This window comes from Amblyomma maculatum, chromosome 2 (genome assembly GCF_055883805.1).
Source record: "Amblyomma maculatum isolate TAMU_Amacu chromosome 2, ASM5588380v1, whole genome shotgun sequence".
NCBI classification, from domain to species: domain Eukaryota; kingdom Metazoa; phylum Arthropoda; class Arachnida; order Ixodida; family Ixodidae; genus Amblyomma; species Amblyomma maculatum.
Genome location: NC_139345.1, coordinates 179,033,266 through 179,058,853, shown reverse-complemented (window position 1 = coordinate 179,058,853; position 25,588 = coordinate 179,033,266). Strand labels below are relative to the sequence as shown.

General features: G+C 45.4%; 1 protein-coding gene across 5 annotated transcripts in view; it reads right to left on the bottom strand.

Annotated features, from left to right (window-relative positions):
- The window catches only part of LOC146200520 (melatonin receptor type 1C-like), a 153,683-nt gene that overhangs the window by 89,234 nt on the left and 38,861 nt on the right, over window positions 1–25,588 (bottom strand). Inside the window, exon 5 of one of the 5 annotated variants that reach the window (XM_084595549.1) lies at window positions 20,135–22,242. The exons of the other annotated variants lie outside the window; for them this stretch is intronic. Within the exon in view, the coding sequence (XP_084451675.1) occupies window positions 21,992–22,242 (251 nt within the window). The 3' untranslated portion in view covers window positions 20,135–21,991. Of the gene's footprint in view, window positions 1–20,134; window positions 22,243–25,588 lie in introns of those variants that run through there. 5 annotated transcript variants of the gene reach the window in all.

The window sequence follows — 25,588 nt, the reverse complement described above, 5'->3', positions numbered from 1 at the left end:
GTGTTGATGGGACTGTTCAGCCTTTGGAAAAGCCGCATGATCGACAGGCATGCAGAGCCACCACGATCGTCCAAATCCGTGTTTCGGGAGCAGTGTGCTTTGGTGAGAAGTGTATATGCTGCACGTGAAGAACCTCCAAACTGGATGCCGTATCTAGACGCATGTGTATGTCTCCCAGACTTTTGATGATCTGATGATTGTGCATTGTCGGGCTGAGGATATGACGGGCTCGTATTAAGCAGCCCGGTAACTTTAGACATGGACATGTTTAAGTGGAGTTGTTCCTTTTTACGGAAGTTTTTCCATGCAATAAAGAAAAAAAAATCCGCCATAGAGTAGTGGTTAAGGTACATGTCTGAAGACCATGAGGACTGTGGTTCGATTCCCCAGTTGGTAATGAAATGTTTTTATTTTTTTTATTTTATTCATTATTTTAAATGTTTACTTTATATTGTTGCATGCTTTTTTCACGCTGGCGACGTTTCTTTCCGGTAACGAGGCCCATCAACCATACAGGCCATTCCGGTGTCAGAGCTCCGCGCGGTTTCATTCCGGACTTTCCAGGGCAGTACAGGAATTTCCTGAAATAGCCCCCAATCCTGTATCCCAGATCCTGTACGGTAAACCTTTACACGGTTTAGTGTACGAATTTTATAAAGGATTTTTCAGTAGGAAGGGTCATGGCGATCGGCGCTGAGGTTGGTTGGTTGGTTGGTTCATAGGAAGGGAAAGGCGCAGTATCTGTCACACTTGCTCTGTGGCGATTGATAATTTCGCGAAGCTGAGGGTCCTGGCGCTGCTCACGGCGAATGTTGGAAAAATCAGAAATAGAGAGCACGCAAGCGTCATTGTCACATTCAGGTTGACTTGGCGGGTCGACTGGATGACGGAACAGGCAATCGGTGTCTCGATGCAACTGGTCAGACTTATAAACTACTGAAAAATTGTACTCCTGAAGGCGCAAGGTCCAACGTCCAAGGCGGCCAGTAGGGTCTTTGAGTGTAGAAAGCCAACACAGTGCGTGGTGGTCAGTGACTACTGTGAATGGCCGCCCATACAAGTAAGGGCGGAACTTTGTAATGACCCAAACTAGGGCTAAGCACTCATGTCCAGTGATGGAATAATTCTGTTCGGCCGCAGGGAGGAGTCGGCAGGCATAGGCGATGACGCGAAGTAAACCGAGCTGACGTTGTACGAGAACGGCACCATATCCATGACCACTTGCGTCGGTGCGTACTTCTGTGGGCGCTGACGGATTGAAGTGAGCCAACACTGGCGCACTGGTGAGGTGGGCAATAAGAGCGACGAAGGCGGCCGATTGTTCGTGGCCCCAGGAAAAAGAGACCTCTCTTTTGAGAAGCTGCGTGAGCGGACGGGCTATTTCTGCGAAGTTTGGTACAAATCGCCGGAAATATGAGCAAAGTCCGAGGAAGCTACGCACGTCGCTGCTGGATTTCGGTATTTGCTAATTTGGTCGGGGTCCGGCTGGATGCCATGGGTGTTGACTAAATGTCCTAGGACCTTGAGTTCCCGGCGACCAAAGGTGCACTACTCGTCGGAAGGCGCCAAGCTCGTCGGAAGACGCCAAGAATAGCCGAAACACGATGGAGGTGGCCCTCAAAGGTTGAGGAAAATACGATGACGTCATCGAGGTAGCACAGACATGTGGTCCATTTGAGCCTGCATAATAGGAGTCCATCATACGCTCGAATGTCGCAGTGCCGAAAGGCATCATCTTGAATTGGTAGAGGCCATCCGGGGTGACAAAAGCCGTCTTTTCACGATCTCTTTCGTCAACAGAGATCTGCTAACATCGTGAACGGAGATCGATGGAGGAGAAGTAGTTGGCACCATGCAGGCAGTCGAGAGCGTCATCGATCCTTGGAAGAGGGTACACGTCTTTCTTTGTTATCTTGTTTACATGTCGATAATCTACGCAAAACCTCCAGCTGTTGTCTTTCGTTTTGACGAGTACTACTGGAGATGCCCAAGGGCTGCTCGACGGCTCAATAATGTTGCTTGCCGACATTTTCTCTACTTCTTCCTCAATGTTCCTGCGTTCGGATAGAGCAACTCTGTAAGGCCGTCGATGAATAGGTCGGGCATCTCCAGTATCAATGGGATGTGTGATGACGGACGTTTCGCCCAGAGATCCGTGAACGAAATCAAAAATGTCGCTCTATGACCGCAAAAGGCCGGCAAGGGCACTGGCATATTCGGGACGCAGGTCAGAGACAACCATGGCTGAGATGCGGTCGTCCGTACTATGTGACGGGACAGGTTGTGCAGGTACCTCGGCGTGACGGTCGGACTGCACTGCAGAAATAGTGAAGCTGGACAAAGGCGACAGCTCGGCAGGGAAAATGCCCTCCGGGAGAACTTGCGAAGACATACTGAACTTGAGTACGGGAATGTAGGTGAGGTTATTCTCGACGTGTACAATATTATGAGGTAAGACGATGTTGCGCTGGAGAGGGATGTCAGTAATGGGGTTGACAACGTAGTCGCCGTCAGGGAGGGAGGGAAAAGGTGACATGGGCACGCATACTGCCGCCTTGGGAGGTAGGCCAGTAAACATACTGGAGCGGAGGCGAGGCTGGGAATAGTCAGCACTGGGGTCGTGAACACAATGGGGCAGGGCTAGGCGCAGAAGTCCGGAGGGAGAGTCAATGAGAGCGGAATGGGCTGTTAAAAAGCCTAGGCCTAAAATCACGTCTTGAGGACAAGCAGTAAGGACGGCGAAGAGCACAGGGACGTGGTGGCAGGCGATGCTAACGCGCGCAGTGCACATTCCGACGATGGTAGCAGTGTTTCCATCAGCAACACGAGCTGTAGAGGTGTTAGCGGGCGTAAGAACGTTTTTGAGGCGCTGGCGGAACGACGAACTAAGAACTGAAATATGGGCTCCAGCGTCAATGACAGCGGGCACAGGAACTCGATCTACGAGGACATTGATCAGGTTGCGGCGTGGTGCTATGGTCGAAACACAGTTGGCTGTCCGGGTTGGTAAAGCAGCGTTACGTCCGGGCGCTGCGTTGCCTAGTTTCCCGAGGCCTTGGTGCATTTGGGACAAGCTGCGACGAGTAGTAGGTGATCGGGAACGGTGTGCATGAGGCGATGGGGAACGGCTAGGACGACGGTCTTTCTCTATGTTTTTGGTACGAAGATGTGCTGGGATGACAGAAACGCGTCGTGGTGCATAATAGTTAGGGCGGACAGGGCTGTAATAGGGGCGAGAGGGGGGAGCCGGACGGCGGCGGCAATAGCGGGACGTATGGCCAGCTCGACAGCAGACGAAGCAAATAGGCCTATCGTCAGATGTGTGCCACTTTGCAGGATTGCGGGTAGGGTAGCGCGGTGTGTAGGGCAGGTTTACGGCAGCAGCAGCAACCACTGGAATTGGCTGTGGTGCAGGGGGTGGTGTGGTAGGATTTGAAACGAGGCCCACATTAGCGAATTCTTGGCGGACAACAGCCTGTATCATAGCTATTGTTGCCTGTGCAGGAGGTGACGTAAGTGTAACAGGAGTCAAGGCCTCGATTTCCCTGCGGACGATGGTAGTGAGGTTATTCTGACTTAAAGGCTGCTGTAACGTGGGCAAGTCTTCACATGAGGATGTAGTCGCCGTGTTGGGAAGACGCAGAAACCGATGGACGATGCGGCGCTGGTTCGCCTGTTCGAAACGGCGACAGACTTGCAGGACTGAGTCTTTGCAGAGAAGTATATTGAATGCGTCATCAGCGATACCCTTAAGTATATGGTCCACTTTATCCTCTTCGGTCATGGAGGTATTCACCTTTCGACACAGGGATAGAACGTCCTGTATGTAGGCCAGGTATGACTCGGTTGACGATTGAGCACGAGTAGCCAGGTCTTTTTTTGGCTGCCAGAGCGCGCCCAATTGGTTTGCCGAATAAGTCCTGCAGTTTTTGTTTGCAGATGTCCCACGTAGGCATCTCCTGTTCGTGGATGGTAAACCAGGTCTTCGCCGCTCCCGCTAGATAAAAGATTATGTTTGCAAGCATTATGCTAGCATCCCACCGGTTATTCTTGCTGCACCCTACATATTCTTCGAGCCAATCTTCAACATCCTTGTTCTCTTCGCCGTTAAAAATAGGCGGATGATATATTTTGGTTAAAACCATGGGGGCAGCTGGAGTTTCCGTAGCGGGTGATGCGTCCTGGCATACCATGCTTACAGTGGTAGTCGGTGGGGTGAGCTCGGGGAGATGGCGTCCACTGAGCAAATCCAGGTTTCTGGCGCGAAAGTACGATGAGCTGTTGCAAGGGGAATCAGAAGTACCTCCACCAACGTGTTACGGGGTAGTTCAGCTTGGAGCAGAGGGCGGACACGGAAGACAAGGCTTTCAAACAGACGTTTTCCGCAGGCACCAGTCGACTCTGTTGAATGTCGTCTTCTCTAAAAACTCACGAAAGTCTTCTTCTTTCCTTATACGCATGCACCGCCCAATGTGACAATATATTGCAGTTCATAGTGTGCGCCTGTGTTGTGTTTCTATTGACATGTTTGTGTACGTTGCGCCGCAGCTATCAGTACTGTGCAGCACCAACTCGCCCCTCGAGCGGTTTTTCCTAATGATAATCAGTGGACCACAACACACGTCACGAGGCGACTTTGTACCGGACGGGAAATGAAAATAAGAAAGAAGCGCATGTGCGAGCCAATTTCATATCTCCGTTACCCAGGTTCTGCATGCGTTACGCAAAAAAAAAAAACTATATCACCAGAGCGACGCAAGCTCGAACTGCACAGCCACTTGTTCTGCCATTGGCACTGCTCATTCAAAGCTGCACCACACTGCACTCCGCTGTTGTTTTTTTGTTCGTGGAGGGTTTTAGCTTGTTCGAGTAGTTTTCTCTGTGCTGTATTTTTACTACTCTGTGGTGTCACCGTGCCGTGAATTGTATGCAGTTTTAACAAATTCTAATTTCTCGTGTGCTTGCATTTCGTTCTCAGCAGGGACAACGTCTGGCGATGATGAAATACCAAAAGCGAACCGACAGTCGAGAGAATAATCAGAAGTAGGCTGGTCGGTTTTGTATGGTCTGCCACCCCTTCGGGTACGTTTGCTCCATGGCTTGTTCCGCTCTAAGGTGAATGAAGCACTTGGCCAGAGTTAGCTTCAAGATTTTATATGAACGGTTGCAATTTTCCTTCCAGGATTGTTTTATCGCACAAATGAAATGCATTAACATCACTTATCCACTCCATCTCTCCGTTCTTTGCGCAATGTCAACAGGTGTGCATGAGCAGGCTTTCATAAAGCGTGAGAGTCTAACGCCGCTCACTAACCTGCTCACTAACTTACAGTGAACAGTGGAGAGTACTTTAGGAAACTTTTAGCGCAAGTGACCAACAGCCGAAAGTAATGACGGCAATCCGCGACTTGCCAGTTTTTGAACACTACAATAACGTAACTGGGAATCTTGTGCATGCTTAAAGGGAAATTCAGATAATTGAATCCTGTCCCAACAATTCTTTTGCAGCTTCCGACGTTCTTAGCTCTTTCTTCCCAAATATGCCTTTTATGGTGCTCAGCTCTTCGGCGTTGGTAAGCCCACCGCAAGGCGCCACGGATAAAACAAAACTTTCGTTGGGTTGGAGGGCTAACACTGGACACTCGCCATTTGTGACCATTACCTAATAAATGTGGCGACGCCAGGACACCAGCCTCTAATCTTACGCTGCCGCGCTGAGTTAAAAATGCATTCCGAGAGACCAACTCTTCTATGTATACATTCTTCGCGATTGCTAACAAGCTACCTCTGCTTCCATTGAAAACAGGTACCCGGAAACAGTTCTCTAATTTTTAACATAATAGTCTTAACGACTCAGGGCTTTTGAAAATACGGCGCAGATGACCGCGGATACATGGTCGGACACTGATATACTGTCGGATATTGTAACGCTACGAGGTTATATGAGAAGGCGGCGTAGGTAGAAGCTGTTATTACGTGCACAGCTAACATGTGCGCATAAACGGCACAACAGAGAGAGTAGAGGCACAACAGGCGCTTACTTTAAATTTTTAACTCTTCGAAAGAAATTGGTCTAAAACCTTAATGGCCCAAATTACAAAATATTAAAATCAAAGATAAATATGGAACATTAAACCACAAAGTAAAAGCAAAGGCAGAGACCCGGCATATACGCCGCAAACAAGCGCTCACTAGTCCAACGCAACACTCATGTGTCCACAACATAAAACTACACAACGAACACGTGTTGCGTCCACATCTTTGTGCTATCAGGAAACATAAGAAGGTCTTAAAATTGGATTCCTTCTGCGATACTACCACAGAAAGACAACTGATGCAGGCATCACCGCTTTTATATATGTAAACAGCTTCCACAATGTATCTTGCTAGCCTATCTTTACGGCTAAAAAAGGGGTTACATCCACTAGGGTTACATCCACACGAACTACGAATAGATGAATTAGAATAATCATTGTCAGAATTCGAATTTGCTTGAAGTCTTTTTTTTTCTGGGCAGTATACACGACACCGCACGATAGCGGCAACTTATACGCAAAAGTGACTTTGCATAAAACGTACTTAGGACGGTGTTTAATTTCACATCCATTAGGCTGACCTCGTGAACTAGTCTCAGATCTCTGCTGCTGTTCACAAATACTGCTGAGCTTTATAGGTTCAGGGGGAACAACCTTTACGCAATCATTGCTCCCTATTTTCTTTAAACCATACGACCATTGGTGCGCACATGAAATAACTGCTGCCTGCTTCAAATCATTAAGATGAATCCCCTTGCTTATGTCGTTTTTTTTTTTACCATCCTCTTTACTTTTTCACACACTCTACATATAAGGTGCTCAAGGTAACCGCTATGTTTATTTTTTTTTCTAGTGAAACCTAAATAAACCTTGTGACCACATGATTTATATACCGCTGATCGAACACAGGACACTACTATGCCATCCTTAACTAGCTTTGAGTGGCCTGACCTGCAGTGCAGTAAAGCTTTCACAGTTCTCGGTTGATAATGTTAGCACAAATTATCTGTAAAAACCCGCAAGCATTGGTCCAATAATTCTATTCTTTTTACCTAGGGAATTTCAGTAGTTCAAATCATTCCATTTTGCTCGAATAAAGATTTCCTGATAGCCATCGTCAATGTCAAGCCCCTGAAAAATTCGCACGTAATCATCTACATAACGGAAGATTTTTTGAGGAAGGCCAACCGAATTCTCACTAATAGGCCTCTCTGAATAGCTCAAAAGTATATGCAAACACCAGACGTTTGAATGTTACGCTCACCCTTTCACCTTTCAAAAGTAGACTTCAAATAAAACCATAAGATTGCCAAAAATGTATCCACTGGCACAACAGGTCCTGTATATCAAATTAATCCTGTCCGTCCTTATCATGGATGATGCACGCTTTTGTATACGTCATTACATCGTTGTGAGGCCGGGAATAGTAGAATCTGCGACATCTACAATGAAACATTGACAACCACCCGGATTATGCTGATAATCGTCAAAGCATAGGTCGGCAAAATCACGTGTGCTCTCAGGCTCACTCAGGAAAATTTGGTCCATCTGCGGGCTCGCTCTCACTCAGACTCACAAGGCCCGCGCACTCACTCACACTCATGAACTCAAACTCACGCAAGCTGGCGGCTCACTCAGGCTCACTCAGACTCATGAACTCAAACTCACGCATAATGTCAACTCACGACTCATTTGAACTCAGACTCATCATGGACTCACTCATTTCAACTCACAACTCATCTGAACTCACTCATCTCGACCTCACTCACTTCGATTCACGACTCATCTGAACTCAGACTCATCTGGACTCACTCATTTCAACTCACGACCCATTTGAGCTCACTCATTTCGACTCGTCGGGACTCACACATCATGTGCTCACTCATTTCCACTCTCGACAAGCAAGTAGTGACGGTCTTAAAGCTTGTATAGGTAGGCGGAAGGCAGTACAGAGAAAATCGCGGGAAATAAGTCGAAAAAAAAAATGTGTAACATTACATCATTAGACTGTTTTTCTCAGTAATAAACGAGTTGAAAGGTTACAGGAAAAGGAAAAAATATGGTAGGGATTATAACTTTTAAGCTGATTATAGTACGAAAGAACGGTCTTTTTAGCTATAGCATATGGGCAAAATTTTGGAAATGACTGTGGCTGATATGGTGCTTGCCGTCTTGTCGGGCACAGTCATAATGGTTGGATACCAATTCTTAATGTGAAACTTCGAAGGTGGCCTGGGCCGAATTCTGGAAATGGTCATGCCCAACATTATAGGTAACCATAGTGTCGAGGATGGTCAGAGCAATTAGAAACTGATCGCTTTTGATGCAGATTGGCCACAATCAAATTTTGAGGGTTGGTAAACCGTGTGTTACCCGAACCAAAATTTGGAGGTCACCATCGTGTTCGCCGTAATGGGATTAGGTTATACGTTCATTTTGGTCGGAAATCGGCCGAGGTCATTCTACTGGGCTGAGTGGACCAAATTTGGAGGGCACCACCTTCGCCATAGCCAAATTGGACACATTTTTCCCCAAATCAGTTGAGGTCAAATTTCGGCGGTGGGTGAGCAAAATTTAGGGCGGCCCTGAAGGTCTCCATCGTGGTCGTCGTAGGCAAATTATGGTGGACAGGTTTTGGACCAAATCGATCGAAGCAAAACTTCAGCTATATCGGAATGCGTTTAAATTACCGACGTACGTAGCCACGTATTTGCGATCTCCTCAAGCAGCCTACGCAATTAGAGCAATGGCACACAAAAAGAAATATCTGACAAAATTCTTGGCCTGTGGTGGTGTTCCTATGACGTCTTTCGCAATAAGAAAGAACGTTAAAAAATGTGGTTACACAATGGTCTCTTCGAACTTCATTAGCCTGATATTATTAGCTATGCACAGCTAGCCTGGCTCATTTGCATCGCTGTACACCAATGAGCAGCTAACCCGTGAAATCATTTGCGAGATATTCCGAAATAAATAAACAGCAAAGGAAGAACTATATAGCCACCGCAATACAACACCCCAACGAGAACAAATGTTCGATTAACCTGCATTAATCGCCACAGTCAACTAACTGCGTAACAAAAAACAACGAAATTGCTTTACATCATTAGCTCACCAAGAAGCTTATTCATGATCAGAATTACACAAGCAATTCGAGTCTGCTAAGATCTAATTAGCGACTTGTGCCCATTACTCACTCAATAACTTCAGATATTGATTCTTCAGCCTCTGAGCAAGAATTATTTGATTTCGTAGGAACTTTGTAGGTCGGACTCACTCACGACTCAGATCATTATCTAAATCTGAGTCCGGACTCACGACTCAGATCACGATCTGAGTGTTAGTCCAGACTGACTCACGATTCAGATCAGGATATCAATTTGAGTCCGGACTCACTCAAGCTCAGATCATAATTTGAGTGTTAGTCCGGACTCACGACTCAGATAATGATCTCTCTGTGAGTCCGGATTCACTCAAAACTCAAATCATGATCTGAGTGTGAATCCGGACTCAATCACGATCAGATCATGATCTGAGTCATGAGTCAGCCCGGACTCACACTCAGATCATGATCTGATCGTGATTGAGTCATGATCATGATCTGAGTGTGAGTCCGGGCTGACTCACGACTCAGATCATGATCTTAATGTGAGTCCAGTCTCACTCACGACTGAGATCATGATCTGAATGTGAGTCCGAACTCACTCAAGACTCAGATCATGATCTGAATGTGCGCCCGGACTCACTCACGACTCAGATCACCGTCTGAGTGTGAGCCTGATTGAGCCCCAGTGAGTCGACTCATGAGTCAGACTGCCGACCTATGCGACAAAGTTGGAAATGAGAAAAGTTACATATCGTCTTTTTGCAAAACCATTTGAATTTGCTACATGTTAAAGACCCTTTCCCATTTCCAAATTCTCCAGGATGGTGAAATTGTTTATGTTATTGCTTGCAACTATCCGATCGTATCGTCTAAATCATGCTGAGCTGTAGTCAGCAGTATCTGTCCGGAACCGTGCTGCAAGATTCATTTGTTCCGACTACTCTAAACACATTAGCGTTTGTGCACTAAAATCTCTGCTCTATCTTTCCACGCCAGCCTGTCGTCGCCAAATTGCTTCTTTTTATTTGTATCAAAGATTTTGTCACACATTTACGCACGATTATCCACCTATAACACACGCGCCCGTTGCATACTCACACCTGCCGCGCTGGTTCCGTGTATCCCGAGCAACCTAACACTGTAAAATTTGAACTGTCAACGCCTGGTATCGACTTCCATTCACTGTGACGACCATCAATACCATCCCCTTCAAAATCTGCCGTCGACGATCATCTACCGGGTATCCAAGCTAAATTTACCCAAGGGGTAAAAAAAAAACAATTGAAGTAGGCCATCGAAATCTTTTGTATACAGCTGCCAGCCATCTGGTGCACCACAGGCAATTTTTTGTTGTGCAATTAGTTAAGTAGTAATTAAGATAATTTTTCTAATTTACTGACTATTGCCATTAGACAATAAAAGTGATTTGCAAAGTGGGAGAGTTCCTTCTGAAATTCCCCTTTCATTAATTTCCAATAAAGAAAGCCTCACGTGTATCTTTTTCCCAAGCTTTAGGCTTCCAAAGCACCGTGGAGCGGCGCTGCAGCTCCTGACAGGGAGCGCCATCTCTGACAGAAAAATAGAAACTGGGGATAAACGCGGCGGCGCCACCTAGGCATCCCGTGCAAGTTTTCTCCTTTCGCTCACTCGCTTTCGCGCACGTGCAGACGTCTCGCGCTGCTTTTATCGCGCGGACAGAAAAGCACGCACTGGACGCCGCCGGCTCATCTCGCTGCCTTCACGGCGTGCGCCGTGCGCTTTCTCTCGCACGAGCACGCGCCTTGACGCGCCGCAGGCGCACCGTGACATGCCACCTGCATTCCGGTTTTATTGGGCAAGCGTACGCGTATTTTCATGAAGGATACTTAATTATAGGTGGGAAATGTTTTATTCACATCTGCACTGTAGAGCAGATAACAGACGGGGATGAGTAAATATTGATTGTGAATGCGTCCTACGTTAGCAAAAACGTAGGAAGTGCATCTCGAGGTAAGTTCGCTATGTAATTATATTGTCGTATATAATATATTGAAAAACTGCTAAAGTATCATCAGTACTGTGAAATAAAGTGGCCCGCTCGTTGACCATCGTTTTGGCCTGTAGCATGCCATCTATATGCGGATTTCTTTTTTTAATATTACGACGTTACCAAAGGAAATCTTTCAGTAGAAGAATAAGTATGTAGTCCGAAGAAGGTGTTTCTTCAAATACAAGAACGCTAGCAATCTCGTAAGTACATGCGTGCTCCTTGCGCTGCACGCGACATAACCGGCTCGCTGGCTCGGAAGGCAGGTGAAATCCAAGGTTGCACTACATAGGGTTTTATTTCCGTTCTTATTAAATGGTTGTGCTTCATTTATAATATTTGGTTTCCACTCACGAACCCTGTGACGCGAATGGTGTGCTCCGTGCGAGTAGTGTCGGTCGAACCTTAGCTAGGATCACTTTTGTACTGCGCTTCCGACATATCTTCGTTAATAATAATAATAATAATAATAATAATAATAATAATAATAATAATAATAATAATAATAATAATAATAATAATAATAATAATAATTGGTTCACTTATTGGCCAATTTGCGAAAATCTGTAAAAGCGTCTCAGCAAGGCATGTTTTCTAACGCCATCGCCCCCCCCCCCCTCGAAAAAAAAAAAGGCCTTGTTCCTAGATATTTTCTTGGTCAATCTAAAAATGAAAAGGCAGCTGTGGACACTTAGAGCACATTCACACATCAGTCTCGATCGCGGACGTCGCATCTGTTGATTTGGTTGCTTTCAGTACGCTCACAAAGCAGGGAGAGAGCACAAAAAATCTGCAAAACTAGACACGCGGAGAGCGAAGAGTAGGATAATCTTCCATCCTCTTCACTTTTTATGCATGGTTTTTAAAGCACTGTACTTTTTGATGCCTCTCCAAACCGTATTTGTCAACTATCAACATTTCTGAGTTCACGAAGAAAGGGGAAATTGGCTCTTTTCGTTTCCACAAAGAACGCGAAACTTCTCAGAACGCTGTCATGCGGTTGGAAAACAAGTCTTGCGGACACGCTTCCAAAGGAATCTGCAAAGTTTTACACGTGAGCCTCGTCTTTGGTGCTTCGCCTACTATTGTGCCTTCCCATGAAACAATGATACTTAGTACATCCGTTTCACATCAGCGGAAGCGTTTTTGTATCGCCAAATAACCACCAGGCGCAACGCGATCGCCTCGCGTGCGAAGGAAGCTAGCGAAGCGTCTGCTCCGGCGAAGCATGGCCTCCGAGATCACCCTCGCGCGCGTGTTTCTCTCCGGCCGTTCCAATCGGCGCACGCCCCAGCCAAATGTTGTGTTTGTCAGTTCCTCCAGGCGCCACAAGGCGGCAGTGCGCGCCTATGCGTTGATGCATCGTCCAGCCCGCTCGCGGCGTATCCATAGACCTTGGCGTATCTCCGCTGGCGGTTCTCTCGTTTTTTTGTGCGTGTACATTCACGAAAAATTTGTTACGAGCGTGTCACGTAGCCTTTCATTTTTAGCTGGCTTTCCAGCAAAAACTCACCACAAGGTGTGTCCGAAATGTTTCACTATTTAAGTATTGTGTTTACTACCGAAGCGGATTGTTGATGTTCTTGCTGCGTTCACATAATGCGTTCCGTTCTACTTAGAATTTACGCATTGTGCTCGTGTAGATAGTTTTCCTTGCTTGTGAGAGTTACTCGTCAAGACTACCTCGTGTAGGTGGTAGTTTTTGAGTGCCTAACGGTCACTCGTGAGGCCGGCAGTCAATCAACGTTACGAGCGTATGCTCGAGTGGTCAAAGGCATGCATGTTTCTCGGCTGCAAGGTCGTGTTGCAGTTTGGTGAACTGATGAGACATTTGTTTTCCTGCCCATTTTTAATCCTGAGGCTTCTGCGCTTGCTTTTAAACATAACAAATTCCAGCTTACATCGCTACATTCCATGCGCAGCGTGCATGTCGCTAGCTTATGTTGCTTACTTCGAGAGGTGCTCTCTTGTAGCTTTTTGCACCAAGAAAGGACCATGCCGCTGAAACAACGAAGATAATCATAGAAAAGTTGCTTAGGCCACAGCTTATCAACCCAGGAAAAATAGCAATTGATCAAGTAGCTTACCGAAAAAAAAAAAGGAGAAAACTGCTGAGCAAGATAGGAGCTGCGTGTTTAGTCTGGCGAGTTTTATCTTTGTGAATAGAAAACTACGCAAGTAGTCATCATGTGGTGATTGATCTTTGTTAATAACGAAATGTTTGTGTGTAGTTCTTGATTGTGCTTGGCCATATTGTTTTTCTCTTTGTCCACCTCATGAGTTTTGTAAATAAAAAACATGTCTTTTTTAAATTGCTCGCAGTGTTTGCCTCGTAATTTTGTTCAGAAAGTGGCTAGTATTATTACAACCGGCGGATGTTTAGTGCCAAAAATGTTCTGATAAGTTTCGCATATCACTGAAAGAAGTTAATGAAAAATTGCTAACTAGTGTGGCAGGCGTGTATGATAGTGCCATTCTATAGTCTAATCATAATTCGTCTGAATTAACCCATTAGCTCGGCTTGGCCTTTGCGTGTATAGGCATGGGAGTAAAATTTAAAAATAAAAGCACTGCACTCATTCTGTAGCATATGCAAACAAGTGAAAACAAGAAATAAGCTGAAACTCGCTTGATAATTGCGCACATTTATGCTATGGCGGGCCACGTAGTTTACAAACGGGGTAATAGCTTCTCCTCACTTTAGATCGTATAAGCTGATCCGTTTTTAACGGCATCACTTCCTGAACGTGCACCGATTACCCTTCACCTTTATCGAAATTTTTTTATTACGAAAGCTTGCCATAAGGCATATATATTATAAAAACCCATGTAAATTGTTTTCCGTAAGGACTCTATCGAACTTGCGTGCTTACGATATTCCAAGGCTGCTTTAAAATCGTGCGAGAAAACAAAATAGCTATCATGACATGCATCTCAGTAAGCAATAATCATGTGATTGTGGCGGAACCATTTAGAGAATGGCATTCGTGCGATGGATCTTTGTGTAAGTCACCGCACTCGTAAATACTGTATTTAGCGAGTTAATTAACTCGCAAATGTACGGAGTGTGTATACACACTGACAAAAAAAAGAAAGACGCGGAACCGCAGCAGAGAGCGCCAGAGCACGCATGCATGCCTTGGGCAGGCATGCAGCTTCGGGTAGTCGCTGCCTAACTTTGCGCATGTAGGCCTTATATTGTTAGTACTTTAACGATAGCGAAATAGTTGGCTGCCGTCTTGCCCATGGCATTTTAAAGCTGGCTGCTCGACTTTGGTACGAGAGCAAGCTGAGGAAACTCGTGTTTTATAGTTTGCGCCACGCAGCGGCGGAACACTTGATGCATAGGTGGCGAACCCTTTTTCCAACTTACGCTCTCTAATCGGCGGGAGGGAAACGTGCGCGCGGAGGTGATCTCGGAGGCCATGGGCGAAGCCCCATCGTTTCACATTTCGCCACCACGCCAAGAATGCGGCGCTGCCGTCGCGCGGCGAAACTTGAGCTTGACCCGCGAAATTCGAGAGAAAAAATATCGCGCGACAGGCGAATTCGCGCCTTACGATTGTGGTGCTCTAAACCGTGATTTGAGTGAACAAAGTCAGCTGTGGCCGTGACGAGGCTGCCCTGTCCTAGCGGTAAGCTGATATCTGACATGTTGGTAATGGTTGCAGTGAGCGCGGTGAGCTCGCCGCTACTTGCATCATCACGTGCGCCGACTGCCTGAAGCGGACGAAGCAACCATCGCAGACATATCGGCCTACCGCAGCAACGGCCCCCGTGGAGCCATTCGCAGAGGTTATTTTCTTCACTCAAACCATGGTTGAAAGGACCACAATCGTGGAGCGCGAGTCGTGGGCTTTATTTAGAGATTGGGAAAGGAATACACGCGGGCTTTCTTTATCAGAAATAATTTGAATGGAAGTTTCAGAAGGTGCTCTCTAACTTTGCAAACAACATTTTGTCTAAATGCAATAATTAGCAAATTGGAAAAATTATCTCACTACTAATTAGTTGACTGCCAAATAAAAAAATTGCCTGTTGTGCTCCAGATGGCTGGCAGTTGTATACAAGTGGTTGCTGGGGCCTAATTCAAATCTTTTATTTTTAACCCTTGCCTAAAGTTAGCTTGGACACCCTGTATACCTGTATTAATATTTTTGTAAGCGCTCACCTAATGTCCATTGTGGACCTTTGAGGTAAAATAAAAAATAAAACTGCGTGATAAGCACTATGTTTATCAATAATTTAGGGACCGCAGGCTAACACCAGATGTAGATTCTTGTTAAGTAAGGCGTTGCTCAGTATTCCAAACATAAAACGCGTAGCCAAAATCTATTGTTCATATTCCTTTCAGTGGCCCTAGAAGTTTTTCCTTACTTGAAGGTGCTTGAAGGCTTTTTCTGTTTTGAAGTATTATTTGTTTCGATGCAATTCTTGTCGTCAATCATAGCCGGTGTTGCTGCAAACAATTATGTTTGGAATGGGCACATAACTATCTAAAAACATTAGACTGCAGACGCGCGAGAGGATAATCGCAACTTGAGAGAAATACTCCTGAAAGCCTTTTAAATCTTTTTGTACCAAACCTGCCGAAAGTATTATACCAGATGTTTGTGTAATTTTGTTCGTTCAAAGCGAAATCTGAATAAGAGGATAGTGGGATGCAATAATTCGGCCGATCCGGTAATTTGTTTTGCGTTGCTTGCAGTGGACAATAATGGGGGTATAAGAAGAATTAATTATAATGATTTTTAGATGAAAATATTGCTACTCACAGAGATCGAACCAAAAAGAGAGGCATATCGAACAATTGTGGTCGTCCGGCTAACGACGGAGTCACCAGAAAGAAATTTTGACTCCTGGGATAGTGCTCATTGAGCAGAGGTTGCTGTGCGCGCACCTTCCGCTCACTGGGCGGGAGACTCGGTTTGGCACTTGGCAACGATTTGGCACTCTCGGTTCTGGCGTGCCGCCCAATTTCAGTGCCATGTGCAGCAATTTGGCCTCTGCAGTCGTCAGTCACTTACGCTAATTGTCCACATCGAGGGCAATTTAAAGAAGCCCGCAATAGGCTGAACTTCAGTGATGGGCGACGACGAGACTGGCGCGAGGCAGACTCATATTGCGGCTAAAGATGAGAATAATTAAAGGGAAGCAGACGGTAAGAGCAGTACTCTTTTGCGATGTCAATCCTTTCATGGACTTAAGATAAAAAAAGAGGGGATGATTAGAACAAGTGTTGGCAAAGCGCATCGCCTTGATGTTGTACCTTATATGGGGTGGTACTTGGGCCGGGAGAGCATGCTGAGCTCAATTCTACAGCGATCACGCTCGCTGCTGTGCCCAAAGACGTAAAACCATCGCCGCCGTAGAGAAGCCTCTAAAGTAGAGGAATATACTGGGAAATGTTACTTTTCTTCAGCTAGTTAGGTGACCGGATGCGGTTGAGAAGTTCGCAGTGGTCAAGTCGATGCAGCTAGCACAAGACTGGGCTAGTTGGAGGAGTATGGGAGAAGCCTTTGCCCTGTAGTGGGTATAGTCCGACTGATGATGATGGTGACGTCACTTCTCTTGCAGCCTATACAGTAAAAATAAAGCACTGACTATCCAGATAGTTGTAAATGTTTGCTGTCAAACGAACTGAAATTACGGAGGATGCTTAAAGCTTTCTAAAACTGTCAAGAAGAATGCCTAGTTAGACGTCTCTGTTAGGCATTTTAAATGTTTTATTCACACTGTATGACATTAGACTCTATAAGTACCCCCTTTAAAACTACATACCTTCCACAGCACATGGGCCGTAGCGAACTTTCTTGGTCTGAGGCCTTGACTACGGCCTGGTGCGCCGACACCCGTAGCAATGTGGAATGATATAGGAGGTATTCACGTGATGTCATCCACAAGGGACGCTAGCAGCCGGCGCGGCATTATGCGCGGTCGTGTGTGCGGGCGACGCAATCAGCCGCAGCTAGTATTCAACTAGTCGTGATTCGTAGCTCGCGCCTTGTTGGAATTTTTGCGTGCGCCATCGAAAACCGTGCATATGGGTGGATGCACCCGTGGACTGCGTGGAACAAGAAAAACGATGGTCTCGATAAAAGGTTCGACTTTGGAAAAACATGCATCGGCTCGCTTGACTGCGGTAACTTCGTAGGGGCGTGCAGTATACTACAAGACCACTTCCTCGCGTTGAATTCATCGACATCGGAGCGTGCCTTGTGAAGTGCAGCTTAAAGTTCGCTACAGGTGAAGCAATTAAAACGTACAAATCAATGAAGCTTTCTAATTTTTTGGCAAGCGGACGGGACCAAGAGCCGCACGTGCGTGACAGCATCGATGGCCGGTGCACTGTTTTTAGAGGTGAAATAAATGCGATTTGCCTGTTCGCTTAGCTATCGCGAACTGTACCTCAGTCGACTTGAAAATTACGTGTTGCTACAGCATCGAGAGTTTTCGCTGCACGTCGCTTTGTCGCGAACCTAAGTTCCAGCTTGTTATGCGCAATCGAAGCACATGCAGCTACGTTGCCAATACTAAATTTGCAAAGCATTCTCGCTGGGTGTGTTTTATGCTGCGAGTGCGTGACGGTATTTGCTCGACCTTTTGACACCCAAATTTAGCAACTGAGATTATTTGCTTTACTGCTGGAATGGCGCCTGAGAAAGCTCCAGAAGGTTGCCGACTACCGCCACTAGAAATGTGCGTAGTACGGCCGCACCAGTTTTAGAATTTGGGCAAATAATGCGTTGTCTCAGGATGTCTTCTATGCAGTGTGGCATATGCTAATTTTCAACAGATTTAGTTAGCTGCAAGTCGTATAGTGGTGCAATAAACAGCCGGCCCCTTTTGCTGTAGAGCGGCTGCAAGGAGCGGCTGCCTAATTGCGACAGCGAACAGGCAAGAAAATACCGTTGCAGACACCATGCATAAAAAAGGATCCCGAACAAAACGTGGAGGTGGAAGCATTTAACAACTTGATAAAAATTTAGGGATCACTTCCAATATACGGCACGCACCTGACAGCGAACTCGATACTGCGCGAGCCGGTGCCAGCGACGACAACTGACATGGCGGACCAATTGTGACGGTGCTCGCGCCGTCTGATTGATATGGCATCAGCGAATACCTCCTATACAAGGCGGATTAGCGCGCTGCGAGCATGCTGCCAATGTTACCATGCACCCTCTAGCGGTTAAGCCCTCCCACGCCACCACTGAGAGTTTCCTCTTTCCCTACAGTGTTTCTGTTTTCTTTTTCCTCAACACCCTCCGGCGTCCTTATGCTACAGAAAGAAAATTATGAACTCGTTCTCAAGAGCTGGGCACAGAGTAGCGGTTAGTGCACTCTGCTGGGGCACGACAATATGGCCCTTCCGGTCCTGGCGGAAACACGATGCACGTATTTCCTTATTCACACGATCAAAGCACAGGGACCACCTTTTGTACGCATTTCGCAAAAGGCTTTAGACAAGTCGGCCTGATATTTCGCGTCTAGTGAGCCATATGAGGCTTTGGTCAATGCAACGTCTTTACCCTTAATACGGAACTGGGGAGAGCCGAATGAGACTAGGAAGCATTACGCCCGCAGGCAGATGGAGTCGTGGTTCATAACGCTGTTCTGTGTCATACACTGCCCTTTGTCTATCCTCGTTTTCCTGAACAGTATAGGCGTCCGCAAAGTGCGAGACTGCTATTAGAAACTTCACCGGCCATTTGCGGCGTCTGACAAAACTTCCCGAGTGGAGCCTGGTGGCGCTGTAATTTAGCAAAATAATGCAAAAAAATTGTATTCTCTGGTATTTCTTTTCTGTCATAGACGACAGATGTTTGCAAATGAAGCACGATGTTCAACTGAGTATGCAGTTTCTTGAGCGATATTTAAGCTGCGCGTCATGAAGCTCTTCTACTTTCGCCGAATAAATATTCGTTCTGCTTTTGATTGTGTCACTCATTAGGGGAGATGGTGACTCACGCAATGATGCAGGAATTATAACTAAGGAGAGGCAACTGAGGTGAACATATCATTCGAATCATGAAGGGGATTGCAGCATCTACCATTTATTTATGTGCCTAGAACAGGTTGTCAATGCTCGAATCGACCGTTATAGCGCCTCTTCTCTTCCTCCGGCTGTACTTGAATATATTCATAAAATCTATTCATTAATGATTGTATGAATTGGCAGTTTTCAAACCCTGCTTATCGGGCCTCGATTTAAGAATTAAAACTCCCGGCCGGAACTCGTATATTCTTCATTCAAAACATGTTACACTAAGTCCCGCTTCCTTCACATAGCCCTGGTTATTAAAGGCTAACTTGGACCAAAATTAGTGTCCAGTTCTGTATGCAGTCCCACTGTTGTCAAAAGTCTTCTGGGGTTCACGCTGAGAAGAGGAACATATATAACGTGCGGAGAGAAATAGAGTGGCTCATTTTTGCGCGCTTTCTTGCTTTAGATTAATTGAATAAACTTTATATTCGGGTTGCATCAAGAGACTAGTAATCTCTGAATTGAGTTACAAGCACCGCGAAGATTGTAATGTTGCACTGTTTTGCCTTTTCTCTGCGTAATGCTGTAGTGCAGATCCCCGTTGAACCAAACTTTGTATAAGCCCATTGTCCGTGCGTCCCACTAGGACCATGTTGTCCTGCCAGGTAAACAACACACTACGAGGCGCACAGCAACGCAGTTTTAGCTCTAGAGAAATGGAGGATTCGTCATGATGTTCGGCACTATAGCATCAATATTTTATTTAAGGTCCGTACTTCCAGCAGAACACGCAATTTTCAGAGTACCTTACGTCGAGCCTTGTCGTTCAGTTTCTTGCTTGTTCATTTCGTAATATCTGCTCCTCCTTATCAACCCAGGATCACACATGTAGACGGGAAAAAAACAGGAATTTTTTTTGCAAAAATTGTTTATGGTGTGTACATGATGAAGACTCGCTGGCGAGCACTTAGAATATAAAGAGCCGAACGCAAATAGTTGTTTCTTTCAGTTTATTGTTTATAATGAAAAAAGAAATAAAAGCAGATAAACGTTATGACGGTACGGACACAAACAAGCCTCTTTTTATGCACGTATATTTACAGCGGGTTATGCTAGACGTATCCGCATGGTGACGTTGCAAACGCATGCAAGCGAAAAGAATAAACTGCAGTAAACTTCATGCAACTAGTTCTGAAAACAGTGTGAGCGCAGTAAAGCCCGCACAAGTTTAACCCAGCAGCAGTTGTGTATGGTTAACTAAATCCTCTTTTAACAATCGCTAAACTTGTAAGCTGTTCATTTTGAAAATAGCAAATTTGAACTTCATAATGAAAAACAAATCAATTTTCCCTTTGATATATCGCCACAGCTACAAGGCAGTAATTTAAAGAACGGCAAATCGTTGCAACGCTCTCTGCGCAGTCATTTGTTTGCATACACCAGCTGTTGTAGGCTTCATGTGCAAATGTGGGAAGCAAACAGCAGAAGGCGCCGAGGTACGCAGACAAGGTTTCACAGGTCGTAGAGAATAGAAAAGTTTAAATTTCCCGCTGTCTGGACCTGCAGTCTATTGTAGAGTGGCACGTGAACCGATGATGAAGGTAGGCATACAACGGACGGCCCTGTTTTTCGCAATGTGTTCAGACGCTCAAGCAAAAAACGCCTTTTTATTGTTTAATAATTTGACACAACCTGTACGCATCATTATCAGTTGAAAAAAAAATGGGCACAATGATCACAAAAATACAAAATGTTTTGCAGTTATGTCCCAAAGTCAACCTTTTCTGTAGTTGAGTTCCTTCGGTTGTACTGATGTTCTGCAATCGCCTTTTCTTTTGTCTGTACTTCTGTCTGTACCTGATATTGGTGGTAGGTGCAAAAAATTTTGACATTACTTAATTTCTGTTCTCTAGGCAGGAACATGACCAAAAATGGTGCACACATGTTTCATGACTACAGGAAATTTTGTTGTTTTTATCGGCAGGGTTTGGTTGAAAGTATTGAGTACTTTGTATATATAGATTCTAAACGGAGGGAATTTGCCGTCATCTTTGAGTCGGCTCAAGGGGTGTGAAATATATATTGCATTCCAAAATAAATATAGGTGATGGAAAAAGGCAAATGAGCAAATTCTTGAAAAAGCGTGCTTCTGTACATGCGATGCATTTAAGCTCACACTTTATCCTGGAAGATCCCATCATCATGAAATTTTTGCACGTAAGAAATACGTCCGAGCTCACTAGAGTGTCTTGCCATTTCTTCGGGTGTGTTACCTTCGCGTTACGTTTCGCAACGCGTCGTCCGCGAAATCTTCGAAAAAAAATGTCGGAAAAGGGAGCTCTGCAATTGTTATACAGCGCGAGTTTTTTCCTTGTTATGCTTGCTTCTCCGCGGATGAATACTTGTTTTTACATTGACACGTACGAAAGCTATTCACTGTAATATATGAGCTAATGATATACATGTTGTCTGCTAAATATGATGATTAAACAAGAGGTTAGACGAATAGGTTTTGAGATTTTAAATAATGAATGCCTTGTGTTTCTTCGCGTTGGGCCAGGCAGTGATTTATGCAAATATTATTGGAAGGCAAACACACATGTCCGCTTGCGCGCACCCCACTGAGAGCTTTGTTGCGGCCATTTCACGGGCTGCTTTCCTAACGGTTGTGGTCAGGGAAGCACAAAGTGGATCGCAATATTATGGTTCACTCCCAGCTGCGTCGAAGGCGATAAATAATATGCAATATGAACCACGACATGCTGCCGCGCGCACTTGCTTCCCCTTCTAAACAGGGCACCATTGCTGATGAATTGGACTCGAAATCTTCCTGTGCCTTATACGTGCGCGACAGCTGCTGGTTCCTCAGCAGCGTCTGCAGTGCCGGTACCACTGGCTGCTTCTTCAGCGGACTCTGGAATAGTGTCGGCCGGCCCTGGCGAAGATGGGCCACCGCCGCCGCCGCCGCCATTACTGTGGGCGGACACTTCTGAGCTCCCTTTGCGGCCAGGCAGGCTCAGCCAGCTGGTCTGCGACAGGAATCGCTTGGTCTTGGGCCGGTGCACGGACGCCAGGCCGCCACTCGCCTCTGCGAAGGCACCGACACGCGTTAAGAGCGCCGTCAGAGCCTCTTCAATGTACACTCTAAAAAGGTGCACTATTCCTTCTATTTGAGTTACAGAATAGAATATTTCTTATAGGACAAATTCTTATTACGGAAGCGTTCCATGGCTCATGTCGGCAGAAATCCAGCTAAGTCATAAAGCAGCGCCATCAAATACCTTCGATGTCAAGACATAGTCAACCAAGATTTAATCATTAACAGCAAAATATATCAGCCATCGACACTGGCACCAATAACACAATTACCAATAGTGACACTAATCAATACAATCCTCAATTACTCAATGACAGCAAAGGCCATCCATTTTCAGTTTTAAGAAAATTAGTTATAATTATCAGTTATCATAAACTAACATAAGTTATTAACAATGTTTATCAGAAAAATTATATTTGAATGTAGTAATCTCCCCTTCCCCTTCATGGATCACTGCCTTGTCGTGGCGGAGGGGCTTGCGAAACTCGATGAAGTCGTGAGCTCTGCTTTGTAGGGCAGAGAGTTCTGACAAAATGTGATTCACTGGAGAAGGTAATGGCAACCCACTCCAGTATTGCCTGCCAAGAAAACCCTATGGCCAGTCACAATACCATTAAAGATATGGCGCCGGAAGATGAGCCCCTCAGGTTGGAAGGCGTCCCACATGTTACTGGGGATGAACAAAGGGCGGTTCCTAGTAGCTCCAGGACGAATGAAGCTAAAGCCAAAATGACGCTCAGTTGTGGACGTCTCGGGAAGCGACCGGAAAGTCCGATGTTGCGAGGAGATATATCACATAGCAACATGGAATGTAAGATCTATGACGCAAGGTAAACTGGATGTCGTCAAGCGAGAAATGGACAGATTGAACATTGATATCTTGGGTATCAGCGAGCTCAAGTGGACCAGAATGGGAGAATTTAATTCCGGCGACCATTATGTCTTTTATTGTGGGCACGATTCCAAGAGAAGGAATAGGGTCGCTCTCATAGTAAACAGAATGCGCAAAGCAGTGCTAGGGTACAACCCTAAAAACGACCGAATGATTTCACTTTGTATCCAAGGGCACCCTTTCACCAACCACTACTGCTGAAGAAGCTGACGTTGAGAGATTTTATGCTGACCTGCAATGCCTTTTAGACCGTACTCCATCATCAGACGTTCTTTTTCTCATAGGAGGCAGGAATGCTAAGGTGGAGAGTGATGAAATATCCGGAATAACAGGCAAGTTCGGTCTTGGTGAGCGAAATGAAGCTGGGCAGAGGCTAGTAGAGTTTTGTCAAGAAAACAACCTGACCATAGCGAATACTCATTTTCAACAGCACAAGAGGCGCCTGTACACATGGACTTCACCGGAAGGTCTGTACAGGAACCAGATCGATTATATTCTTTGCCGGCAGAGATGGAGCAGCGCTATAAAAGCAGTAAAAACAAGGCCTGGGGCTGATTGTGGCACCGATCATCAGCTTCTTGTTGCCAACTTTAAGCTTCGATTGAGAAAAACGCAGAAAACTAGAAGGCCTTTCAGGTATGATCTGGTTCAAATTCCACCAGAATATGCTGTGGAAGTGAGGAATCTATTTCAAGAATTAGATCTAGAAGACAGAGAGCCTGAAGAGATGTGGACTGATGTTCGTGATATAATACAAGAAGTTGCTACTAAGGTAGTTCCAAAGCAACAGAAATGCAAGAAAGCAAACTGGTTATCTGAAGAGGCTTTGCAAATAACTGAGGAAAGGAAGATGGCAAACCTTATGGGGGAAAGAGAAAGATACAAGGTTCTCAATGCGGATTTTCAGAAAATAGCAAGGAGAGATAAGAATGCCTTCCTGAACATACAGTGCCAAGGAGTTGAGGACAACAGTTACAAGAGCTCTGTATAAGACAATCAAAGATATCAAAGGAAGCTTCTGTGCTAAGCTGGGCGTGATAAAGGACAAACGAGGCAAGGACCTCACTGATGCCTCACAGATAAAGAAGAGGTGGCAGGAATACACAGAAGAACTGTACAAGAAGGACCGAGATGTGCAAACCCAACATAAGATGGTTGTGATTACTGATCTCGAGCCGGGTATCCTGAAGAGTGAAGTCTAATGGGCCTTAGCCAGTCTTAATAAGAACAAAGCTAGTGCAATTGATGGCATTCCAGCTGAGTTGCTTCAAAACCTCAACCATGACGCTGTTAACATTATGCATACATTATGTCAAAAGATTTGGACAACCCTGCAGTGGTCACAGGATTGGAGGAGGTCAGTTTACATCCCCATTCCAAAGAAAGGCAGTGCCAAAGATTGTTCCAACTACCGCACGATCACGCTTATTTCGCATGCTAGCATGGTGATGTTGAAAACCCTCAAAGGTAGGCTGCAGCAGTATGTGGATCGGGAGCTTCCGGACGTGCAAGCTGGGTTTCGCAACGGCAGAGGAACTAGGGACCAGATTGCCAACCTTCGCTGGATCAAGGAAAAAGCAAGAGAGTTCCAGAAACCCATCTAATTCTGCTTTATTGATTATGCGAAAGCGTTTGACTGCGTAGATCACAGCAGATTGGGACAAGCTCTCCATGAGATGGGAGTTCCAATTCACCTCATCTGTCTCCTCAGGAACCTGTATGAAGGGCAAGAAGCCACAGTCAGAACTGGGCATGGTCTTACTGATTGGTTTCCGATTGAGAAAGGAGTGAGGGAAGGCTGCATACTGTCGCCCTGTCTATTTAACCTATATACAGAGGGCATCATGAGGAAGGCCGGTCTGGACGAGTCTTCAGCTGGAGTGAAGATTGCTGGAAAACGTATCAACATCCAGTTTTCTTTTCCCCGTAAGATACCGACTTTTTGCCGTAATATACCGTCCTCCAAGTGGAAGCATCACATTTTTTTAATTCTTTGAATATTTTCTCCCATACGCAAGAGAAAATACATATTCACTATCAGGGGTGATTTCAATATCGATCTAAAGAAAGTATCCCTCCAAGGAACAGAGTTACTATCAATACTTGAGTGCAATGGTTTTTACAATGCTATTTCCGAACCAACACGCATCACTGCATCATCGTCATCCTTACTTGACTTGTTGATTACAAATTCATCTAATGAAAATATACAATCAGGGAAACGGAGCTGCGATATAAGTGACCATCTCCCAATATTTTTGTTCTTGCAGAACAAAACCACTCAACATAAAAATATACAACAGAAAATGCATCGCTTTATATCTCCTGAAACACTAGAACATTTCAGGGAAACAATTATCGAAACTAACTGGGCGGATATCTTTCACATTTCAGACGCGAACACCGCATACGATACATTTATATTTCGGTTTCAAGCATTGTATT